The sequence below is a fragment of the Scomber japonicus genome, chromosome 23 (assembly GCF_027409825.1).
Source record: "Scomber japonicus isolate fScoJap1 chromosome 23, fScoJap1.pri, whole genome shotgun sequence".
NCBI classification, from domain to species: domain Eukaryota; kingdom Metazoa; phylum Chordata; class Actinopteri; order Scombriformes; family Scombridae; genus Scomber; species Scomber japonicus.
This window is the reverse complement of record NC_070600.1, coordinates 17,467,079-17,491,027: the sequence shown is the minus strand read 5'-3', so window position 1 is coordinate 17,491,027 and position 23,949 is coordinate 17,467,079. Positions and strand designations below refer to the sequence as shown.

General features: G+C 39.2%; 1 protein-coding gene across 1 annotated transcript; it reads right to left on the bottom strand.

Moving 5' to 3' along the window:
* Positions 1-2,931: 2,931 nt before the first annotated feature.
* mtpn (myotrophin) lies at positions 2,932-17,976 on the bottom strand. Its single transcript, XM_053314007.1, has 4 exons — positions 17,603-17,976; positions 13,255-13,368; positions 12,491-12,574; positions 2,932-4,320 (listed from the first exon to the last, which is right to left on the bottom strand). Exons 1-4 carry the CDS (start codon positions 17,672-17,674, stop codon positions 4,234-4,236), a joined length of 357 nt encoding a protein of 118 aa, XP_053169982.1. The 5' UTR covers positions 17,675-17,976; the 3' UTR covers positions 2,932-4,233.
* Between the last annotated feature and the right edge of the window lie 5,973 nt (positions 17,977-23,949).

The following is a 23,949-nucleotide window of genomic DNA, read 5'->3' as shown; positions in this document are numbered from 1 at the left end:
CATGGTTGACTTACCTTTAGGTCACATGACTGCTGAACTACAACTAGGGAAATAAGTTATAGATTCACTGAAAATCAGTCATAAGCTCAACTAATGCACAAGACAAGGAGTCAATAATAGATTACAGTGAGGGTGAGAGAGAGATACCCGAAGGCAATCAGGAGTCCATATTAATTATGCTAATGATTTGGATTTGCTACTTCATTACACACCATTTTTGAGCTGCTTGATCATAATGGCTCTGCATTAAAGTCTCCGTAGCAACTGTGTGGAAAAAAAGAAAAAATCCCAGATGAGACACACAGAGAGATTGTATGTGTTTGTATGCATGCATGCACATGCTCCATGTCTGTGGGTACACATGCGCTAATTACTGCATCTGGTAATTACTGTAGAGATACTCAGCAATCAATTTGGTTGTTCTGAAATCTGTGTGGGGGTATACTACTGTGTGCATTTTGACTGGCTCACAAATCATCATCAATAGCATTTTTAATTATCTCTGGCGGTTTTTTGTGATTTAAATAAGAACAGTGGTTGCATAATTATTTGTGGGGATCATGCCTTTAGATTCAGGAGATAATTTCCCGCAGTTTTCTTTGGAAAACAGCAGGTGGGAGCAGAGTCCATTTGAAATTCCAGTATGTATGACTTCCCATTACACTTAAGTCTGATGACAGATTGTGCGATTGCATTTCTGAAAGTTATAGAATATTCCTCCACATTTTGGGTATGTTAAAAGAAATACGAAAAAGGTTTGGCAACATGACCACTGTGCAACATACACAATGTGTGAGTACAAGACTGAACTAATAACCTAAAAGCAGAAGCAGTGGTGTCATGAAAGTGCAGGAATTGCCCGTGGAGCCTGTGCAGTCAGAGAAAAAGCAATTCAAGGACTAAATGAAAATGTAGTGCTGATGATTCATTTCACATTTATCATCTGGCTGAATCACAGGCAGACATCAAGATTATTTGCTGGCTTGACAAAGTCAAAGAGAAAAATTGCATCTTTAATATTCCACTGTCAGCCAAGAGCAGACCACAGGTTTACCCAGACGCTCACTTTGAAAGTCATTTAAATGAGCAGAAATAAGATGGTACAGGGTTGAGATGTGGAGGCAGGGGGGGGGACGAGGCTGTCAAAAGGTGAACAAGTTATTTTAGTTTGCCCACTGCAATAACGGAAAGAGGCATTTGTCTGTCTGATTAACAAAGCATTGCAGCACTCACTGAGCACTTCCTTGACCTTGCTTGCTATGTCTCAGTCCGCAGCTTCCCTCTAGATGTGCTCATTTGACAGGACCTGATGCAACAGCTCAGTTACATGCTTCCATCGATTTCTTTTCTCTTTCAACCCCATGGACTCTTTGGCAAGTCTATCATTACTTACATCATGTGGACAAGCCATGTTCAAATCAGTATAACTTAATTTTATACTGTGGTCAAGAACCCAAAGTTTCCAAAGATTCCCAAGGCTAAATTGAAGGAAATGTGCCTGAAGTGACTATCGAGAATAGTTATGTAGCTATAAAAATTTTATTGTGGATCTGAGTCAATGTAAGTGGGATATAGCTTCAATAAAATATAGATGTATGTGTGATGGTGCCAAACAGAGTTGAACATTTAAACTTTGGAGTTAAGGGTTCATGTACAAAAACATATAGCAGCTGTAGAGGAATGGTTTACTGGCCTGTCTTCATTTCGCTTCTCATCCAAAAGGCTGTAACTTGGTCTGGAGTCCCAGATATTTAACCTCTGTATGGTTGTTTAAAGTTTATCAGCGACTCCCCAGCAGTAAATCAGAACCCTCATGAGTTCCTTTTGGGTGGCAGCTGAAAACTTGTTCAAGAAGCTACAAGTTGAGTTGCCTTTGACTCAGTGCTTCTGCATATACCATGAACTGGATGACTGAGATCTTAACAGATATATTTCTCCTAGCTCAAAATACATTCAAGGTGGACATTTTTTATTGTAGTTTGTGCAGGAGATGATTTGTGATTCACCGTTATCATTGGCGCTGTAAACATTGACATTTCTCTCCCCTTGCCTGCCACGGTGGTCAGCAGTTAGAGGATTATGAGAGGTTGGAGTGATTGGTATGACTGAAGTTGCTCAATGATCATCAGGCAGGGTGATTGTTCTGCTACTGGATGGTCTATCTAGCAAACTGAATGTACAGGGAGGAACCACAGTATGGTTATGATTATTAAAATAACAATATTGTTCTTCATAAAACTTTGCAAAAGGATGTTGACTGGCATGATCTTCACCAGTTTCAATGTTCAGGGTACATTGTGGGCTGAAAAGTGCAGCAGACAACAGATACCAGATACCAAATACACATTTGGAAATTAGCTCATGATAATTCAATTCCACTGGAAGAAGATTGACAATGTAATTGTTCACAATGGTTCCAGTTTATCAGTTTAATTTGAGTAGTGGTCACACAAAACTAAATGACTAAAGTGACTAGGACAAAACTTGCTCTCTCTGCATTGGAACTGAATGTCCTATTGTAATGTGAAACTTATTTAGAGTCCAGACATTCAGCAGAATCTAGTGGGAATCAAAGTGAGTCTGTGACTCATAATGTAGTAGCTCAAGGTGGTTGATTGGTATGACAACAACTATTTGTCTTCTTTTTCATGTTTGAGATAGAGTTGTTGGGCTGGCTGGAATGATCACAGTAAGTGTGTGTCTTCATTTAGTCACATGACAAAGATCACATATAACAATGTTTTATTCAGTTAATTGAATAAATAACTGAATTCTCAATTTATCAGCAGACATTATGATGTGAAGTTTACATACCTCATGGTAGACGGCACAGTGATACATCTGCAAACAATCAATTTAATTATAAAGGGATCAATTTTAAAGGTTTATTCCAATCTGTTTTCAATGAAAATAGGTTCAGATGACAGAACATTTTTCTAGATATTTTTTATTTCTGTTTTTACAGACTTTTTGTCACAACAAAGTCAGCAAGAGCATCTTTTTTTCCATTACAAGTAAGTCATTTGAAAGCAACCAAAAGAGGACAGCGACCATATCATAGCGTAAAAGCAGAGGCAGTTTTGACATGCAGCGAAACAGGCAGGGCTTCTAACCAAATCCAAGGCAAGGCGAACACCAACAGCCCCCACCCTCCGGTTTCAACTCAAACCCCCCATTTACTCATCATTCAGAGAACTCGGAGTAAACCATTTGCCAAATAAACAGAGAGGCTGCAACAAAAAGGTCTGAAATTTTTCAGTCTGAAATCTCACTCTTAGGGTGACAAAATGAACAAATTTCTAAAATTCCATATTCTATTATGTGCTGTTATCATTGCTTCAAAGGGTTTCAGTAACAGATTTCAAAATCACAACATTCAAGTCTTTCGAGTTAGCCAGCATGGAGATTGGGAAAATCTTTTTTATGCATCACTGACGTAAAATTTGTCCAAAACGCCATTTGATATGTAAGCGATACAGGGCTAAGTAGAAAAGGAAAATCTGACCTCTCCACCTTTCTCATCCAACATTAGTTTCAAAGTTTCAAAGATTGGATTGGAGGGACAGTTTAGTCTATTAAAAAAACTCAAGGTAGAGGAAGAGGCCACACATAATGAAAGGTTAATATAATGAAACTTTACAACCGTTCTTTTCACTCTATCTAGTATAGTACAGTGCAATTCTGTTCATGATGAGATTAAAGCCCTGGCCTTACAATACTTATATTGAAATCGTAAAAAATATTAACACGCTATTGATTTATCATCATTTCATTTCAGGTTTAAGAGACGACTGCAAAATGAGAGATGTGTATTTAAGTGCTAAGCTTCGCGTTTACGTTACAGAATCGGAGTTTCTAGTCTGAGCAGTGTTTTAGGGTCCAGGTGTGAGAGTGTTCCCCCAGTGTTTGGTCCCTAAGGGAGTAATAATTACCAAGTCCTTACGTCAAGTGGCTACAAAGAGAGGCCAAAAAAAAAGAAAAAAAAAGAAAGAATCCTATCCCAAAAACCTGGGGGTGGGGGAAAAAAAACAAAAACAAACAAAAAACAAACGGGAAAGGAAAATCACTAGACAGATAAAATGACCCTTCACAACAAACAGACAAAAGCAGTGTTAAGACGGAGGTTGATCAGGGTAAAGGGGCGAGTCCATCTTCTGTCAGGGGACCACTGCATCCGTCTGTCTGTCCGTCCGTTCACCCACCTGTCCAGCCACCTCCCACACTGTGGTGGTTTCACTTCAGCAGAGCCTTTATGGCATCGCTCTCGGCAGCTTCAAAGGCACTGATGCCGTCTGGTCCTTTTCCGTCTTTGTCAGCTCCCTGCGGGGGAGAGGGGACATGAATATTAAATATGCTTAGTAGGTGTATCAAGACTTCATCGCAGTATGACAGAATTTATCAGGACAGGGGTTAAGGGGAAGAGCAAAGACCTGAATTTGAAAGCCCCTTTTTGAACAGTGTCCTAACGCCTTTTTGCAACAGAATGGCTGCAGGTATTAAGTAGCCACATAACTAAACTCAAGAGCTAAAAATCCCCTCTTTCCAATTTCCTCCACATCTTAACGATTGTGAGCATTTAGTGAATTATGTCAATAATAGATTTAAAATCAACAGCATAGTTTGGGAGGTAATTTTCAGAAAAAACAAGGAGTCATTATGTTGTTCTCTGTATTACGGGGAGACAAAAAAAACACTCCTTGCAACAATCAACAGTGTTTTATGGTTATTAAGCAAACACACAACCTCTCTGCAAACACTATAGTTTCTAGGACATCGAGTACTACCACAGAGATCAGGAACTTGTTGGGTGCCAAGAACAACGGAGCCAAAATCAAAACCCTGAACTTTCTATTCCAAAAAGTAGAAAGACGTTAATCAAAATCACATTAATATTTGTAATGATGCCAATGACTAAAAAACCCTGGAACATAACATTACTTGGCAGATTGTTGCTAATTTCAGTTTTAGTAGGATTTAATGACGAGAGGCTGGTTAAGATAGGACTATATCAGGGTAGGGAGGACGTTATAGACAGCAGAGATCACAACTAAAAAGTTAGAAAAGTGACAAAAGGGAAAGTTGATAGATCTCACAGAAGAATCCCTATGGTGAAAAAGGGGCTTTATTGTGGTGGCCAACCATGTACCATGGACAGTCAACGGCACTAATCAGTTACTAGGGATAAAACTTGACGAGATCTCGAGAGATTTAAATGTGACTATATTTCTTGTTGCGGTGAATGCTGTCTTGTGAAGCAGTATTCAGGGGGCAGCACAGGATTAACTTTTATTTATGTTTTTTTTTTTTTTTTTAATTAGCAATATGTTATAATCTGTGGTAATTCTATTCTTTATTTAATTTATATTTATATACTAGAATTGTTTCATAATACATTTTTGGTATTTGTGATTATATTATTTTGGTACTTATGGTTATGGTATGGTCTATCTATATGGTGGAGTGGAGGGGGTGCATATGATAATTCATACTTAGAAAGTAGAACTGAAGTGACATTCATTAAAAGATGACATTTCTGGAATGTTTTGCATTTTGTGACAAATAAAAGATTATTTTTCCAGTCATATATTTCATCATTTAAGTTTTCGCAAAAATAGTGTTAAAATCTCATTCTCGTTATTCAATATTGTGTATCGTCATGTCTCGTGAGTTGAGTGTACTATACACACCCCTAGATGTAACACAAACCCATATATGCTACCATGGTATGCTACCGAATCAATAGTGGCAACATTTCTATCACTTTTACTGTGACTGTCACTGTCTAAATCCAGACAACACAAACTCAGTTGAACTCTGACAGATAAGAAGGAGGGACAGAAGGACTGTGAAAGAGAGTGGACGCAATGATACGGATTACTGATGACAAGAAATGTCTGTAAGACAAAAAAGGCGATGAAATAAGCAACACGTTAGATGCACATGTAGTGACAACAGATTTAATGGGCGACAGAGGAGTAGAGGGGCATGTAGTGGAGAGACACCGCTTTGTTTGGCCTGCCAACTTTAGCCTCTTAGCGAAAGGCTTACAGAGCCACGGCAGAGAGAGTCTATTGTTGCGTGGAGAAGCAGGGCATCAAAAAAACAAAACAATGTGACCCAGTTTGAGCGCCCAGAAGTGTGAGGATGGTTGTCTGGGAGCAAATTCCATGCCACAGGAGCGACAGAGCACATCCCGAGCGAGAGATTTACCAGAGCCGAGCCGGTAACCCATCAGATCTACATCTCTAATTGGTAAGGAGACAAAAAACTAAGTAAGAAAGGTTTTTGAAACATTTGTAACACACTTCATATTTCTTGAAAGTATGCATCTGTCAATACTCGGATTACGTCAGTCCAAGTTTAACTATGGCATCTGCTGGCCCCCTTAGTCCCTTTGAGCAATTGCCATATTTTACAACCAAAAGCAGTAGTTTACCCCAGGGTTGGGTTGGGTTCTGGTTTTGCTTGTCTCGTCCAGGGTACAAGCTTAAACCTGTTTCAGCATTTGTCATAAAGAGATCTCACACAGAGGCTCCGACACAACAGGACTGACTACTGCTGTCCCCTCAGCTGGATGCCAAAAAAACAAGCTGGAGGAGGTAGACTGACCCGGGGCTAACAGGCGCAGATCTCACTGATAACCTCGATAAAGCTAGTCCCTTAGCAGTGGGTGTTGTGGAAACAACCCACAGATACAAAAAGGGACGCGACGGATCATTTTTACCAGCCTCATTCATGTGCTCTCATTGCCTGTTCAGTCATGGGATTAATATTAAACCAGTTTCAAAACTTTTACATCACCACAGCCCTAGTTTACACATGATAATACCTTTATACACATATGATGGCTTTGGTGTCCTGGTGTAACAAGACCATCAATTTACCCTCATTTTATCTGTAAATACACAGAAATTCTGATAATTTCTTCCTGATATTTAAACGGTTGTTTTAAGACATATGTAAAAACATAAATGAACCAAAGCAAAAAAAAAAAAAAAAAAATAGTGATAAAGTTTTTGTGCCACTGACTCATTCATATCAGGTACTTTGTAACCAATCATTGTGCTCTCTCCACTCTAACAAGTTCGGGGGGGGGGGGGGGGGGGGTGAAGGGGTGGACTAGGGGGAATCTCTCTTTCCCCCCTCCCTTCTTTCTCCAACTCTGGGGAAGTCATTAGTAGCTGGTTCAAGACCATACCTCATAGCTGACTCTACAGGCCTCATTTAGATGGTAGGAAATGGCATTAGACCTTGACCTAAGGCCTTTTCACCACCAATACCATGTTTGTTTGGGCACAAACAAGGTGTCTCTCTGACAAACACAATTATATAACTTTTTGTAGACCAACATATTTGAGGTAAAAACAATCTTATAATGAGCATTCCCCTCTGGTCCCCACGCGTATGGTCCCCCGAACATGATTCTAGAGGGTCTGCCACAGATTGATACTACCCATGGGTATTTACAGTAGAGTTACAATAATAGCTCTGGCCTATACTCCTCACAGTTACCATCTCTCAGGATACACCGTGACATCCCAAACGGCCAACCAAGCACAGTGTCATACTCCTGACACCACTTACAGTAATGAGCTTTCCCCCCAACTTGAATAATAGCCCCTCATGAACACCTCACTGTCTAAACATTATCCATTCAAAGAGAAGCCAGTGGCACAAAGAGACACCGGCCTAATGAATAAGAATAGACTCCCAGGGTATCTCCAGTCAAACTGAGATGCATCATCGTCCTGGATTATGAAGCCATACGAAGCAGCGCTGGGTCAGTAACACAATGCCAGCGACCTGCCAAAGTGTCCATTAAGTTTTCATTATTCCACTAGTGAATGAATTTGAAAAGGTCTACCATGCATAAATTGTCAAATAATGCTTACTCCTCTCTCCTCACTCTGTCTTAACACTGCTTACATCAGACTATTGACCTGTTGGCACTGGTCACACATTACCAACCAGTGAGAGGGCAGATTTTATTATGGGAACAGGGGAAAAATCAATAACTGTATTGGATCAGGTTGTCTGGGATAGGGTTCTGCCTGAAGTAATGATTTTAGGGATGGTTGAAAGAGTGGTTCTAAAACTTTAAAATAAAAATACAAGTTATTGGAATGAGTTATGAAGTTTAGAGCTGCACAACAGTGCATTGATGGCAACTATAACTTGTTGATAATAAATTATTAATTGTAGTAGTTTAAGTAAAAAGGCCCATGAATGCCGATTCTAGTTTCTGTAAAAGGTAAGGGCTGTGTCATGCTGATAAATTGAGTATATTTTTCAGGCTGATAAAATGACTATTTTTCTGACATTTCACTGACTGAGGAAATAAGGCTTGCAGAATCTTTTAATTCACTTCTTAAAACTCATTTCTCATTTTTCTGCCTTTATGTGATGTCGTTTGTCTGTTTGTTTATTGCTTCTGTCTTTTATTTCATTTCATTTTACATAATCACATTTATTGTACTGCTTTTCCTTTGTCTGTCAAAGCACTTTGTAAACTTTGTTTTTAAAAAAAGGTGCTATATGAATAGAGTTATTATTATTATTACTGATTAAACAAGACCCAGAAGATCATCTCCAGGATCAGGAAAATAATAACAACAAAATTTATTCCTTGTGCAAAAGTCAACTAAAATGTGTGTGAAGCACAAAATGCCTTCTATACTGAGAGCAGAGCTGGAATCTAAGTTCACTCATCATTAGTGAATATTTTATTAACCTTACATCGTACTTCTGGGTAGCATTGCCATAATAAGACAGTGTTATCAATAGAGGCAAAACAAACACATTTACTTTTTATTCTATTTTTCGAATTTGGAGAATTACAATGTGTACAGAAAAAATAAATAGATGGTCTCATGACACCTTCTAGGGTCAACTTTAAAGAGCAAGGCCATAATAGGAACTCATTTGCTAAAATAATGCTGCATTTCTTCTTTGTCAATGGTTACAGTTCCTCACAGAAGAAAAAGTATGTGTTTATATTCATGTGTGTACGCCTGTGTGTGTGTCCTTTCACTGCCTCTCCGGGCTGTAGTCAGCACTCTTCGGCAGGATCTCACGGCTGGGTCACCTATTGGGGTTAAAATGGTCTTTCATAATTTTTTGCTAACGACAGCCCAACATGCAGTCATGGGGGCAGGGGTCAGCTCCCATGATGCACCAGGGAACCAAGCCATTTTGTTTGCCAACACAAGAATGTCTGACAGTCCAATTGTCACAATTCAGTATTCTCAAAAGGCTCCTTTTTCCACGACGGTGGCTGTGGTGCTACAGGTGCTGCCAGACAGAGTGAATATGAAGGCGCACAGTCAACGATGTGGCTCTGGGACAATCTATTCATCTCATGTTAAGACACATGGTGAGCTTTCGGAGCTACCAGGGGTACATGTATTGAGATCTGGTCCCTGTGGTGACTGATGACCTTTTGGCGGCATCTCAGCGTTAATCCTTGTTGGTGCTTAGTGGAGATGAGTACAGAGCTGTGAGAGGAGAAAACCCGTGGGTTCATATCTTCGCCTTCCACTGTAATCCCTGTTCAGATGAGCTACGGCTGACACACAGGTCTGTCTCGTCTCATACAATATGACAGACAAAGGCTTCATAAAAAAAAAAAGTGACGGTCCACCCAAGGGGCTTTCGTTTCCAATGCAGATGTAGTACTTGCAGCCTATTTCAGATATAGAAGTGCTTCTGGCTAGATCTACTGAGGTTATGGATATGTGACTAGTAGCAGGGGAAATAAAGAAAAAAAGCTGCAGTTGATAAAACAGTCTATTTTCTTAAAAAAAAAAAGGTACCATATACTGTTATAGCTGAATCCTATCATTCTGATGTGGAGGTGATGTGTGACATAAAATGTGTCGTCCAGCAGACCGTCCACATTTTGGAAGACCTGCTTCTAAAAAGGAAGATAGAAGCATCTCTAAAAATGAGAAAAATCATTCTACCAAGTTGTTATCTTAATAATAGTAGAAATAAAACACAGCTCATGTAACTCATAACTGATCAAGCCTATGGTAGAAAAGGCGACAACAATAAATTCAATTATTTTGGATAAGACATTCAGGGCTGATAGTTCATGTGAAAAAGAGTCAGAACAATGAACCTGCCCAGAATAGCTTGCCAACGTTACATTGGCTACTTTTACAGAGAACAACTTATGGAGTAGTAAACAGTTTTTTCTCTTCCTGTTGGCATTGGCTGCTTCCTTCGTTTAATCTTTGAGCCAACAGCGCTGACGGCCAGCAGACAGCAGTAGTCAGCTGCCTGCCAGCTGCTGGCCAACTGCTTGCAAGACTGCTGGGTTGCTGATGCGAGGGATAGAGGGTGTTTATGAAAATGGAGGATGAATACAGACGATGCCAACAGGAATAAGTAAGCAGTACCATGCAAGTGTCTCTCCAGCCTGACACGACTGTTTCCTGCGCATAGATTACAGTTTCCTCTTTTTCAAATGTCTGCCTCAAAGTGCAGCTAAAATTGGACTAATAAAAAAAAGTCAGTGTGAATGGTGCATGTGCAATTGTATTGGGTGTAAAAAAAATTACTCCTTTTATCGGTAGTGTGAGTTTACTTGTGAAAACCCCCCTCCCTGTTTCCCATTACTTTCGTTGAGCCAAGATGATTCTAGCGCGAAACAGCTTTCATTTACCTTGCCTCATTTAGCCTGGCTGGGAACAGACAGCTGCTCACTCACCCTGAGCCTCCTGAATATCTATCTCTTCCTGACAGTTTGACGGTTTGAAACACACTTGCATGCAAGCCATCTACACGACAGCATGCAGTCCTCGAGGTTGTACGCTCCTCTCCCACAGTGATGCTCAGTTTGTGCTACTAACAGAAGACACTGGCTTTCAAAAATAAAGCTGTCTCTGCTCCACCTGAATTAAATTGCGCTCACCTTTATCTCGTATTTGTCTCTCTCTGTTTATTTCTTTAAACCAGAAAATTCACATGCCAATAACAATTTTACTCTGAATTTGATAATACGAAGAATATCTCCAAGTGGTGCTATACATATTGTTCTACTGTGGATGCTATGTAAGCATTTTCTAATTATGTGGAAGGTGTAAACTCATTTAGCTGGGGGGAAAAGTTAATGTGTGATTCTCCAGTTACTATATAAGAACTCATAGATGCCATAAATCATCTAAAGAAGTGATAAGTCACCTCATAATGATTAAAATCACCTCTGAATTTTAAAAGCTACTTTCTGCTGTTGCTAGCCCCATACCTTCTGGATGTATTTTCAGAGAGCAATTCTAAATCTACAGTTCCTACCAGCATGACAAATTACACCGGATGTCATTCATCAAATACCTGAACTGAAATAAAGGACTTGCTTATAATTGACAACTGGAGGCCCATAAGCTTGCTCAATAATGATTATAAATTGTTAGTTATTGTATTTAAAAAGAGATTTAAAAGCGTTCTAGACTCAATTAAAAATCAATCAATCTGGATTTATAAGTAGCAGACATGTTTTTAATAATATATATTAAAAAATGTATTTTTTAACTTAATGATTATTCTGAACTGATCACTGAGGATAGTTTTGTATATTTTTTCAAAGCCTGACACAGTTTAGTACCCTTTCATTTTTAATCATCTTGAAAAATTCAAACATACTTTTGCTTATGCAGTGAAAACCCTCTAAAAATGTTGCATCCTCTCTAGTAATTGATAACAAAACTGCCAAATTTTGTGGAATAGTTGAATACACTGCATTAGAAATGTCTGTAATTATCACTTGATTTTTTAGATTTCTCCACCTTGAACAACATGTTGCGTGTATTTTGTCCAAGTGGTGTTGCCGTACCTAGCCGTCCAAGATGATGAACCTGCTTGTGAAAGCACTACTCAGATTAGACTGTTATTAAGATTGAGCAGTAACAAGGTCCTCCCTCCACCTACAAATGAGGCAATCTTTTCAACTGTGAGGCAATGGTACAAATCTGTTGTCTTCAGCTGGATGACGTTTGCTTGAATGGACATGAATATGGTACGCTTGCTATTGAGTTGCATTACTACAGCCTATGTCAGCTGTGTCACAGTATTGTCTCTCTCCTCACAGCTGTGACTGTGAATGCATGTGTGCATATGTCTGCATGTATCTGAGTAGCATTGAAGATCGTTCCAGAGCTGAACAACTAAGGGAGGCTGAGGTGAAGGATCGGGCAGAGATTTAGGTGGAGCTAACGTTTGTGCACCCATGAATGAAACTGCTTTAAAAACACACACACACACACAAAACAAGTGAACAGCAGCAATACTGTGATGCTCTATGAACATTCCAGCACAGCCTCCACAGGACTGCGTTAAAGGCCCTTTGTCCAGTGAGTTACCTCATCAGCACTCATGACTCACATGGAGCCTCTGACACATCAACATGCACTGGTGGGTGAAGGACACCAGGGCACTTCTGTGTGCAGATGCATGTATATGCATGAATGCATGCTCAAATCAGAATACCAACCTTTTCTAGCAGGACCTTGACACAGGAGAGGTGACCCTCGAAACAGGCAGAGATCAGTGGAGTGAGCCCATGTTTGTCTGGAGCCTGAAGCGGGAGCAACAACAACACATCAGCAAATCATAGGCACATCCCTCGGTTTATTAAAATAAATGAAAAAAAAAACTAATTTAAGAGAAGTTTTACTCTTTATAGAACAGTACTGGTTTTCAAATAACTATGTGAATTGTTTCTCCAAGGTTGGTTTGATACTTATCACCATGACCAGAGGTACACTGGGGTTCAAAAATGTGTGGTGCTTTGCTCAAGCAATTCTGCAACTTATTGAACAGGCATCTGAGACCTTTAGAAAAAGCTGCAAATTACAAAAGAGCTGCAACCAAATTACAGATGTCAATAAGCGCTGGATGGGTAAGTGCTGTTAAGTGGATACGGATCAATATCCTACCACGACACCATGAGAGACTACCGAATCTCTGGGGGCCGATCAGGCTAAATGTGAGGTTTGATAAGCCTTATTGTTTAGAGAGAAAAAATGGATGTTGACTATATGAAAAGCATATGATGAACTGGTTTTAAACACCCATACTGCTTTTGTTTAAACAAACTGATAACGCTTATGTAAACTCAAGCAGGCAAAGAACAGGCTTAGACAATGAAGGAAGGTAGACATATGCACTGTTATTTTTTGTGGGCACTGCTGCCCTGGGCAGTAGGCAAATAAATGCAAAAAGGTGGCAATGTGAACTGGTTGTTGCGGTTCTTACATTGACATCTGCTCCTATAGAAATGAGGAACTCTACCACATCCTTCTGACCGAAGTCTGCAGCATAGTGCAGAGGCTTCCTCCCACCATCCAGGGTCCGGTTGGCATCCTCGGCCTGGAAAAAAAGAGAGAGTACATCAACAGGACTGAGCCATCCATCCATTCATCTTCTGCCGCTTATCCGGGGTCGGGTCACGGGGGCAGCAGCCTAAGCAGGGAAGCCCAGGACTGAGCAGATACACTCAATGTTGCCAAAAGTCAGCAATATGCATTAATAGGATATCTGAGGAACCTTTTGTTAGTTGAAACAGAAACACTCACTGTTAATATAAGCTCACACTAAACTTCAGTTACAATTACATGCACAACATCCTCTCCTAGTTATTTCCCCCTTGTGATGCTATTAGACCACAGACCGTCAACTTAGCAGCAGCAAGGAGAAGAGACTTATTCACCGCCCTTCCTCATCCACATCACACCATACACCATACTATGCACACACACAGCTTTGTGTGGACCAGGTAGCCTTTCAGTGACAATACCTAATGGAAAACATATCAAACACATCTGTGACTGTTAGTGCTTCCAAAATTGTATATGATTACCTTTTTGTCTGCATATGGATGAAGGCAAAAGCATTCGGCAGCTCAGAAAATGAGCCTCCATTACAGGATGTATGATTATTAGAAGCCTTGGGAGGTAGAGGTCTATCTTGTTACACAAGACCCTCATATGAAAACACCTGATCTGGGGACGACAGAAGTAGCTTGACTATCTGGTTCCCCCAAGGCACCTAAGAGGAAATCTAATAAAGCTGAGATGCCAGTCAAAAAGGGGGACTGGGCAAATAGCAGAACTGTATTTTTACTATTATAGTGACAGGAGATTAGATACTGTCTAGAAATCTGGTTATCAAAATGTAATGATCCAGCAAAAATAGTCCTTTCCTGGCCCACATCACTTCATTACAGTTTTGTGATACACAATATCCGAACTTGCATAGTTTGACTGAGAGAAACCAATACTCAATTTATCTACTACAGACCATCAAGATATAATAAGATCAATTTTCAAGTTCAAAAAGCTGCTTGCACAATACAATATGAAGCAAAAATGTCTTTATAAGGTTGCACCGTAGTACTGCTTTAACTGCTCTATGTTTAGGCAGCAAACAGGAAACAGTGAAAGGGGAAGAATTAAACATTTTTTGGCTGCGAGTTGAGTTTGCATTGATCAGTAATGTAAAAAATTAAGCCCTGGAGCTCTGGGTAGAAAACATACAGGAGCTGGCTGTGGCTGCTATCTTTCAGTTGAACCGAGTCTGTAACTGTGACCCTGAAATCATTCATCAACAATATCATAATCCACACTATACCACTGCCTGGCTGTGACTGCCACACTTCACTTTCATCACAAACTCCGCTGAAGGTCAAGTACAATACACTGAAGACTATTCTTCCTTTAACACCCATTCCACTGAATCCATTAGCAGTGATGGATATCAAACCTCAACCTCTTTTAACCCTTACATACTATTCAGGGTCTAATTCGACTGAGTATTATATTTGAGACAAGAAAACACAACTTAAAAACTTTTCTTTTAGCCAGAAATTTGATGACGTTGCCTTATATGACCTAGAATACACAAAAAGTTGAGTGTTTGACCCATTCTTATTTTTTAAAAAGTGTAAAAACTCAAGAATACACTCTCTGCTCTATTGTGTTTAGAGATATGAAGATATAATGCCAGAATATGAGCAGTATGTAAGGGTTAATAGTTTTAAATGTTACCGTCAATGACTGTCGCTCCAGTGGCTGATAAAATCGAAATGGTTTTGTTTCCACCACAGAAAAGCGGTAAAGCACTGCAGATGTTTGTAATCAGACTTTTGTGGACAGTGAAATGGCTACGAGTTTCAAGAGGACCGTCAAAACGAGAAAAATACTGCTTGTTGAAAACTCCCAACTGCCTAATTCTGCAACTGCGATCATAACTTCAGAATAATAACGAGTAACAGTGGGTTATACACCTGATAAAGACACAGCTTTCCAATTAAGCTGGCTCTAATATGCCAACATGTCCTGTACTGTATCTTATAATGTTCATTTACATCTTTTTCTACAATATCTCTAGCTTTCATGTGACTTTGAAGTTTCAGCCATCTTGTGCCTTTAAAAAAAAAAAGGTGGAGGAACTATGAACCCATGAAAAACAACATTTGAATTTAAAATGAAAGGCAAAAATACACAAATTTAAGTGGAGTGTTGCTATATCTGATTCTTAATCCATTGTGAATAGCATTAATTCCACCTGAATATAGCCTTTTAACAGGATAATTTTACAGACACCTCTCAAGTCTGCAGGGGGAGTGTTTGATGTTCAAGAGACACATTTTGGATATGAAAACAGGCTATTAATATAGTCAAACCTACACTGCAAAAACCTTCAGCCTCCAGACGCGTATTACTACATATAAAAAGGCTCTGCTTTGAACAATATTGTGTATCAGACATTGTTTCCCCCCCAAACACATATTACTACCATATTAAAATCCTTAAAATTACACTAACTCCTTCTAACTTATTAATAATTCCAGAGTCTATAAATAAAGTTAATAATAATAAAGTTAATAAATTATCGGCTGATATGCACCAATATTTTTTAAGGTTATATAGGCAACGTTTTATGTGTATGTGATTCTTTTTCTTATATCAAGTTAAATATATTAGTACATGTTTTTATTTATTTATTTAATGAATCTACCATTTTTGTATATTTTTTATTATTTACTTTATATATTTATTTATCGTATTTATTATTTTATTATTTATTAGGAATTTATAATTATTAAATTCCCAGTGAAGTTAACAGTTTCAGTGCATTGTGTTTATAGTTATACTGTAAAATATCATGCCTGCATTACATATCTTTGTCACAACTGAAAACCTGATGTCTGTTTTATACACATATTCTGTATATATACGATTATTGGCCGATATATTGATATTGGATTTTTTTAAATGCCCAATATCTGTATGGGTATCATCCCCAAAAATCCAGTATCGGCTGGGTCCTACCCTGGAGGCTTTAAATTTCCCCATCGCAATTGTGTTAGTTGAACACTGGATCAGGACTGAATCCAAACTATTTGTGATATCACTAAGATAAACTTTCCACTATCAGCATAAGTTTTTATGACGCTTAATAATTATCTGAGCACTCCTTATATCCTGTTTGCACTTCACAGAAACTCTTTCATCTATTTATAGTCATTCTTTCTGTAGGCCTATGTGTTGTTATTCTGTATAATTGCAATGAGATCATGGTCCTTGTATGTGTAAACAAACTAGTCCAATCAAGATCCTGAAACTGATTAATAAAAAAAAAACACATATTCACATTTAATCACTATATACAAGCTCTACAGGAGCAAGAGACCCCCCCCCCACACACACACACACACACCCACCACCACCACCTTTTTTAAAACTGTGAAATCAGTGTGGCCCAAATTTGGATCCCGAATTTAAAAGCTTGGACGTTTCCATGTGTCTGTTCCAAAGGAAGAGATTATGTTGGTGGAGCATGGATGGTGCTGAGGGATTTGCGGTATCAGTGTCTCCATCTCCTCGGTTTACAGCTGAGACCCCCGCCCACCAGGAACCCGGGCCCGTGTGGTCGGTTTAGCCTCGCTAGTAGCAAAATTAGCTGAAACTTACCTGACAGCGCGTCCACAGACAACCCTTTCTACTGATTATAAACGCACATTGTTCAGTAACACAGGTGTGGTTAACCAGCTATTGTCTACACCACAATGCAGACAGCTGTTAGCAGTCTGTCCTCAATGTGTAAAATCACGTACCAGCTGATGCTATTGTTGGTTAGCCTGCCAACAGGTTGCTCTCTGCAGGGGAAAGTGGTAACGATAGCTGTCTGCTAGCATAACTAAACGTGATCTGAGAAGATATGCAGTCAAATTCAAAACACACTAGATTATAATGTGCATGTTAATTTACGTGAATGACAACGCTGATAAGTGCTTTAAGGCGAGACAGTAAGGTTACCCCTCCTCCATGTATGAATGACAAATGTATGTCGCCAACAATGCTAGCTAACTTCAGACTTAGTCCAAGCTAAAATAAAACGTCAACCCTGAATTATTCCGAGTTGAACTCAAACTGTGTTGAATCTCCACACACTACACATGCCATTACTAGTGTTAATAATCTTACTTAGCATTGCAGAACTGCGGGTATTGTTAGCTAGCTTGCTACCTAGCTTACTAACTCGTCAGAAAATTGTTGCACACAAATGAGCTTGAATAGCCATTATCCCCCGTTTATCTTACCGTAACCACTTTAGCTTTGACTTCGTCCATGTCTCCGGTCTTCAATGCCCACATCAATTCTTTATCTCCCATTCTTCCTGGATTTTCAAAAGTACAATTCACACCGCAGTTTTGCAGGGCAAGTTGTCAACTTGAATGCTGGAGAGCGATAAAAGTTAGCTAAGCTGTGTGTGAGCAGAGGAGGGGGGCTCGGCAAGGACGGTCGGTACAACTCGATTAAACGTCGATTAAAAAAAAGATTTGAGAAAGGGATGAAGTTAGGAGTGGACCGTAACTGGAAGCTGCCGAGAAAGAACAAATAAAAAAGGAGGGTTCAAAGAAGTTGTGAAAGGTAAGTAGCAGTGAGGGATCCGCCTTTCTGTAAACCAGAAGTATTTCCGATGCTGTTACCCGGAAGTGAATACTTAAAGGCACAGCTATATGTTCCACTGCTGCTTTCACCGCCTGTGTATAAGCGTGGATGTACACTCACTGGCCTATTTATTAGGTACACCCAGTGGCGATTTAAGATCATTTTCAAGCAAACATAAATCATTGGCCCAGCTATGATTTTCTAACTTATTCTTCTACATAAAAACTCTCCTTTTATCTTTTTTGTAATTTAGGCTACTGTAAGTCTTGTTTGTGCAGGATCTTGTTCCAGATTTATTTTTGCTGTTCTGTTTCTTTGCACGGATGATTTGAATGAACATACTCTACAGTTAAATTTATCAAAAAAAGAAGCTTTATGTTGCATTTAGGTGATCGTGTTGAAAGCATTGATGGAGCTGTTTGAACAATGTCTTATAGCAAAGCACATGCCATATAGTCTAAATATTGTTTTTGCTTGCTGTTGATGATAATTATTAATTATATTTATGATTTTCAGTCTTAAAACATATGCAGTCAGTCAGTAGATGAAGACAGCTTCCTCATTACCACTGAAGTACAAAAGTGGAATTTCCTACCCTCATGTGGGTCACTCACAACCACAGTAGGCTAATAATAAATTGACACCAGTCCTCCAGTTGTGCTTGTTTGACGTGTACACCCACAGGCCCTATATTGACAGCATGAACAAAAAGTTAATAAGACATGCAATTTCACCACACAGTATCCTCTATCTGTGTAGTTCAAGTGTTTCCTTTTTGATTTAGCTTGCTGCTGAGTTTCAGTTTCTTTTCACACTGGATAAAAAAGGGAATGCATTTCTCTTGAACCATCTGTAAGTTACCATTTTATTCATTCAGATGTATGAATTTAATGCCAAAAATAAACTGAATAAACTTTCTTTTCATTTTATTCTTAATGGTATTAAAAACTAAGAGAAAATGAAACAAAAAAGACATAATCATGTCAATCTAGAAGGATGCAGTAGGTGCTAAATGAGCAAGACAACTGAGAGAATACTTGAGTCAGTGCAATGATTATTTCATGTGTTGGGAGCTGCATGTTGGCTTGGATGGATAGGTCATATCTTCTTTTCAGTTGATCTGGATGTAAGCCCATGTGACAGCCCAGCCTGCTCTTACACTCTTGAACAAGACACTGAATGTCTTCAGGTCCTGAAGCTGAACCTGAACGTTGACCTCCTGGTATGAGATCAATGATATACCTGTTCAGATGTATATGTATGAGAGAGTGGGAGATGGCCTCAAAGAGCCAGTGGCCCTGATGAGTGATAGCTGAGCACAGGTAGTGCATCATTATTTTCAAGGCACTCAGGGCAACAAAAGCATTTGGTGCATACAGTACCTGTTGAAAGCAATCTGCACTTTCAGGGCCATCTCTATGTTTGCCATTTGAAGAACTGCTCAATCAGTCCCTGATAAATAGAAAATCAGCTGCAGAAAGACAACACAGTAAGTGGGAGGAAGAAAAAAACAGTCATTACTTTACCCTGACCTGTACAAGATCAAGGTCAGAGCAGCAGATTCAAAGGCAAATACCTTTTTGTCATAACATCACCACTAGAGCCTCCAACATTGCTCTCTCTCTTCATTTCCTTCCCCTAATCTCATTCTCCCAATGAAGCCAACTGTATACATCCCCCCAGCCAGCCTCTGTGAAATATAGGGGATGACAAAAGTTTTGTCACACTATCATTATATGAAATCTGTAGCCCCTTGGAAAAACCAATCTGTCCAGAGCATGAAGAGGACAATAAAAGACAGTTTTACAGAAAATTCAATATGGCAGACGAGAATAAAAATGTCACTAATGAGATTCAACCTTTTCCCTATCCTCCTCCCCATATAGTTCCCCTTTACAACATGCCTCCCCCAAGACACCTCTCACCTTTCTCACACGCACATACACACGTTACAGACTGAGCAGCTAAAACACAGGTATTAAAATCATTTTATGTGATGGTAATAAACTGTCACTACTAGTGTGTGCTGCAGATTTTACACTGAAATAGTAATAAGGACGTAGATGATTACTGCCCAGGCTTCTCCCGCTTGTTATGCTAATGTGACATCTATGACTGAAATGAATCTCAGAATCGCAGGTTCATATGTGGTTTAAATCAATTGCAGTCAAACTATTCAAGCCAACGATAATGATATCTGCATACTAATGTTCTTTTACTGCTATGATATGTCATTACATATCTTAAAACCTACTTCTATGACCATTTACTGTAATATACCTCCATCACTTGATTTGAAACTTAATTATTGATTTTATAATCAGCAAACAATACTCACAGCTGGATATTTATTTCACTATGTGTAGTGAATGTTTAAAATACACATTTGCAATCAACATATTACAGCTGTAACCATGGCAAAAGTAAGTAGCTCTTATATGAAGAAATGGCACAGAGATGTCAGAGGAAAAAAAAGTTTCTGCCTGACAGAAATGTTAAAGTAATCTTTCCATAGGCATGACAGCATGGCAGCTCAATTTTTCAGTCTATTAGCAACGCTCAGGCAACAGAATGACAGTATGTAACTTTGTTCATTAAAAAGTCCAGAGGGGGCTCGACTAGAACATACTTTCTCCACCCTGAATATTCAAGACATTTCAGATGATGACAGTACTAAATTGACAGTGCAGATGTAGCTCTCTGTAACTACAAGAGCATTCAGCCCTCATGGGTGATTTTGCATTGATATAATTAATAGACATAACCTCTGCAGTAATTTTTTTCACTGATCAAATAAAACCTTTTTATGAGGATTGGGGCAGTCTGTTCCCGTCACTGGAAGATTATAAATGATTCTTTAAAGTTGAAATGGTACATTTACTGTTACTAATTGCTCATGAATGAGTAGGACACACTGAATGTTATCCAGAGGTTTTGAGATATTTATGAGGGTAGTACTCTCCCTGTTGCTTTGCCACATTAAACTGATCTGACAGCTGTAATGACTAATCACTTTGATTATCATCTGACATGCAAAACACATGATGAACTCATAAAACTTGATGAGTTTTTAGATTTTAATAGACAGTCGAATATTGAGTAGTCAGAGATACAACATTTACAGCTTTAACCCTTCACCTTATGGACCTTCAGTTGGTAAAGCTGTTTATATGACATCATTACATGCACAATGTGTTTGTCTGTCTATCAATACTTTTCAATTTCTCTACCCTGTCAAAGGACATAATCTGAGTCATATATGCATTGTTTCATTTTTAACAAAGGCTTAATCATTTCTAAAATCACAATGACATTTGTAGTCAACGTTACTCAAACAAAAATAAACTGTGCATCTGTGGGGGAATATTTTAATCAGTGGATGAATACACATTTATGAGTAAGACTAATAACGGAAACAGGGTAGTGTATGTGACACTGACTCATACTACAGTGACCATGCTTATCTTGACGAAGGATCATGTACTGTAACCCAATGCAACACTATGGCTCATTGATGTGTTTTACTAGATAATAATACGCTGTATCAGGCTTTGGGGCTAGTACTTCACCCACAGTGCAATGTGTATTGTAGGCATTGATTTCTTATATTGTAAGTGGGAAAATATGTGTTGTATATGAGGATGTTGGAGTGGTGATCGAGGGTGTGGAACTGCTAAGCAAGCTGGGCCATGCTTTTTGGGCTGATCTGCACACTCAACCTGAGCCATCTCCAAGTACTCAAATTCACTTTTGACTTCTTCCAGAAAGTGTTGATGAACTTGGAATATGCCTGGAGTGTTATGTTATTCAGTGTAAGTTAGATGCATGGTTAGATCTCCAAAAAACTGACAAGTGGGGCAGACAGCTTTTAATCCCACTACAACCTCATTTTTTTATTTCACAGTTCATTGGCTACCTGTCAGATAGCCAACAGCTGATTGGCCAGCTGTCTGACAAGTAGCCAATCAACTGTGAAATATTTAAAATGGTCCTGTAGTGGGCTTATGGTGCTAGGTTGAAATTTGCAGTTTGCAAAAAGAGGGGAGGCTTTATTAGCTAACCCGAGCAAATGAACAAAGTGGATTTCATACTCAACCACAGGTCTGAAACCCTTTATTTGGAGGACAAAGTGGACTTTAAATTGCCTTGGAAAGCAGGGAAACATGAGAGCAGCGGGAGTCACCTGGAAAATGCTGTGCTTAGGTGAGAAGTTAAACGCTACTGCCCTAATTGAGCGTGCATACAGGTGCTCAGCTTATTCGCATAACAAACAGGTGTTCAGCTAGATTATCACGTGTATTCAAATGTGCGGAAAATGTGAAACAGCACTGCAGGGCCATGGAAAAATAAACAGATTCTGAATCCAGGAATATTCAGGTGCATTTCAAGACACGGTCATCTCTCAGGTGGACCAGAGGTTTTCACCCTGTCACTCCCTCCATCTGAGCTGGACTGTGCTGTGAAACTATTGCCTGGAGGAAACAAGGAAAGGTTGATGTCTGAGCTGACCACTCTGTACCGCCACACTGAACATCATACTTGTAAGACGGCCCTGTCTCTGTTAACATCCACGAGGACAACTTAAGAGGCTGACTTTGACAGGAACTTTTACACTTTGGAGACAGGATAACTTTTATGTGAAAAACCATGGGACAGCCCCGACTTAACTTATCGGCCATGCTGTCCATCGAAAGCCAGCTGATTCTTGCAGGACTTCACCCCCATAGTCATCCAAAAGTTTGCCAAGTTATCCTGCCTTCCTGGTGCTGGTCCATGCACTGGCCCTATTGTTGTGCAGGATAGATTGATAAAGAAGGTGTCTGTGTGTTCATGCTTATCTAATAAGGTTGTTGACACAGGTTGGATTGGTGTCCCTGTAGTAGTTGTGCGCTTCACTGTGGCCCTCAGTGATGTTGAGCTCTTTGCTGCTCCCTTGGGGCCTTGTAGGCTCATTTCTGAGCTTGGTTGTGTTGAGCTTATAACAATGGAATATTTAATTCTTAATTTAAGTTTGTGACAGTGGTAATGGTAATGATGTGTTTAAAAAAAGGCCATCAGTACAGTAGGTTTCCTGGTATGTAGTGCATGTTGAAGTGGTTGGTGCCCCTCCAGTAATTTTTACATATGAAAATGACACTGAATTTATGGCATACTATTATTTTTTTTCATTCTTAAATAGTTATAGGAGTCAATCAATATAATACAGTATGAAAGAGGAGATCTGAAAAATGCTGATGTGCCAAATAATGGAGAAATCTGGAGGCTGTACAGAGTCAGATACATGAGTCTGGCAGATTTGAGGTTGTTTGTTTTATTTTTCAGCCCACACAATTAATAATTAACAATAAACAAACAAAAAAATCTGCACGTTAAAAAAAACAAACATTTTCATATCTCCACAACCAGTGCTGCATTTTATCCCACAACGGTATTTCTTGAGACCATCCTCATCAAGTTGATGAGTGTACTGTGGGATAATCCATACTTACTAAAATGGTTTAATCCATCTATCTCAGTTGTACATAGCCTTGTCTTTGTCACGGCCAAATATAATGTGATTAGTGAGGCCCGCTGTGACTATGGCAAGACACCCAAGGTATCCTGACTCTACAGTCTCAGCACAATCCTGGGAACTTACTTAGTCTCCTAAATGTCAGGTCTGTTTGCTAAGACAGCAATTACTAAACCACCTGCTTCACTAAGATTGTCAGGACTTTGGAACATATATAGTAGACACGACGCATGGAAGTCAGACTGTCCAGAAACTCTCTCATTTTTCTTTACCATAGGAAAAACATACATACTCAATGGGTGAGAATATTGTATACAGGAGTAGGGTTAGGGTTACACACAACATTGGCATATAATCACCATATAAAGTTGTTATGGTGATGTTAACATGTTTGTTAGCATGTTAACAAACCGCTGCCTTCTTCTTACACATCCAGCAGACATAAAGCAACATTAGCATTCATGAAGAGATGTGTTTGTGACT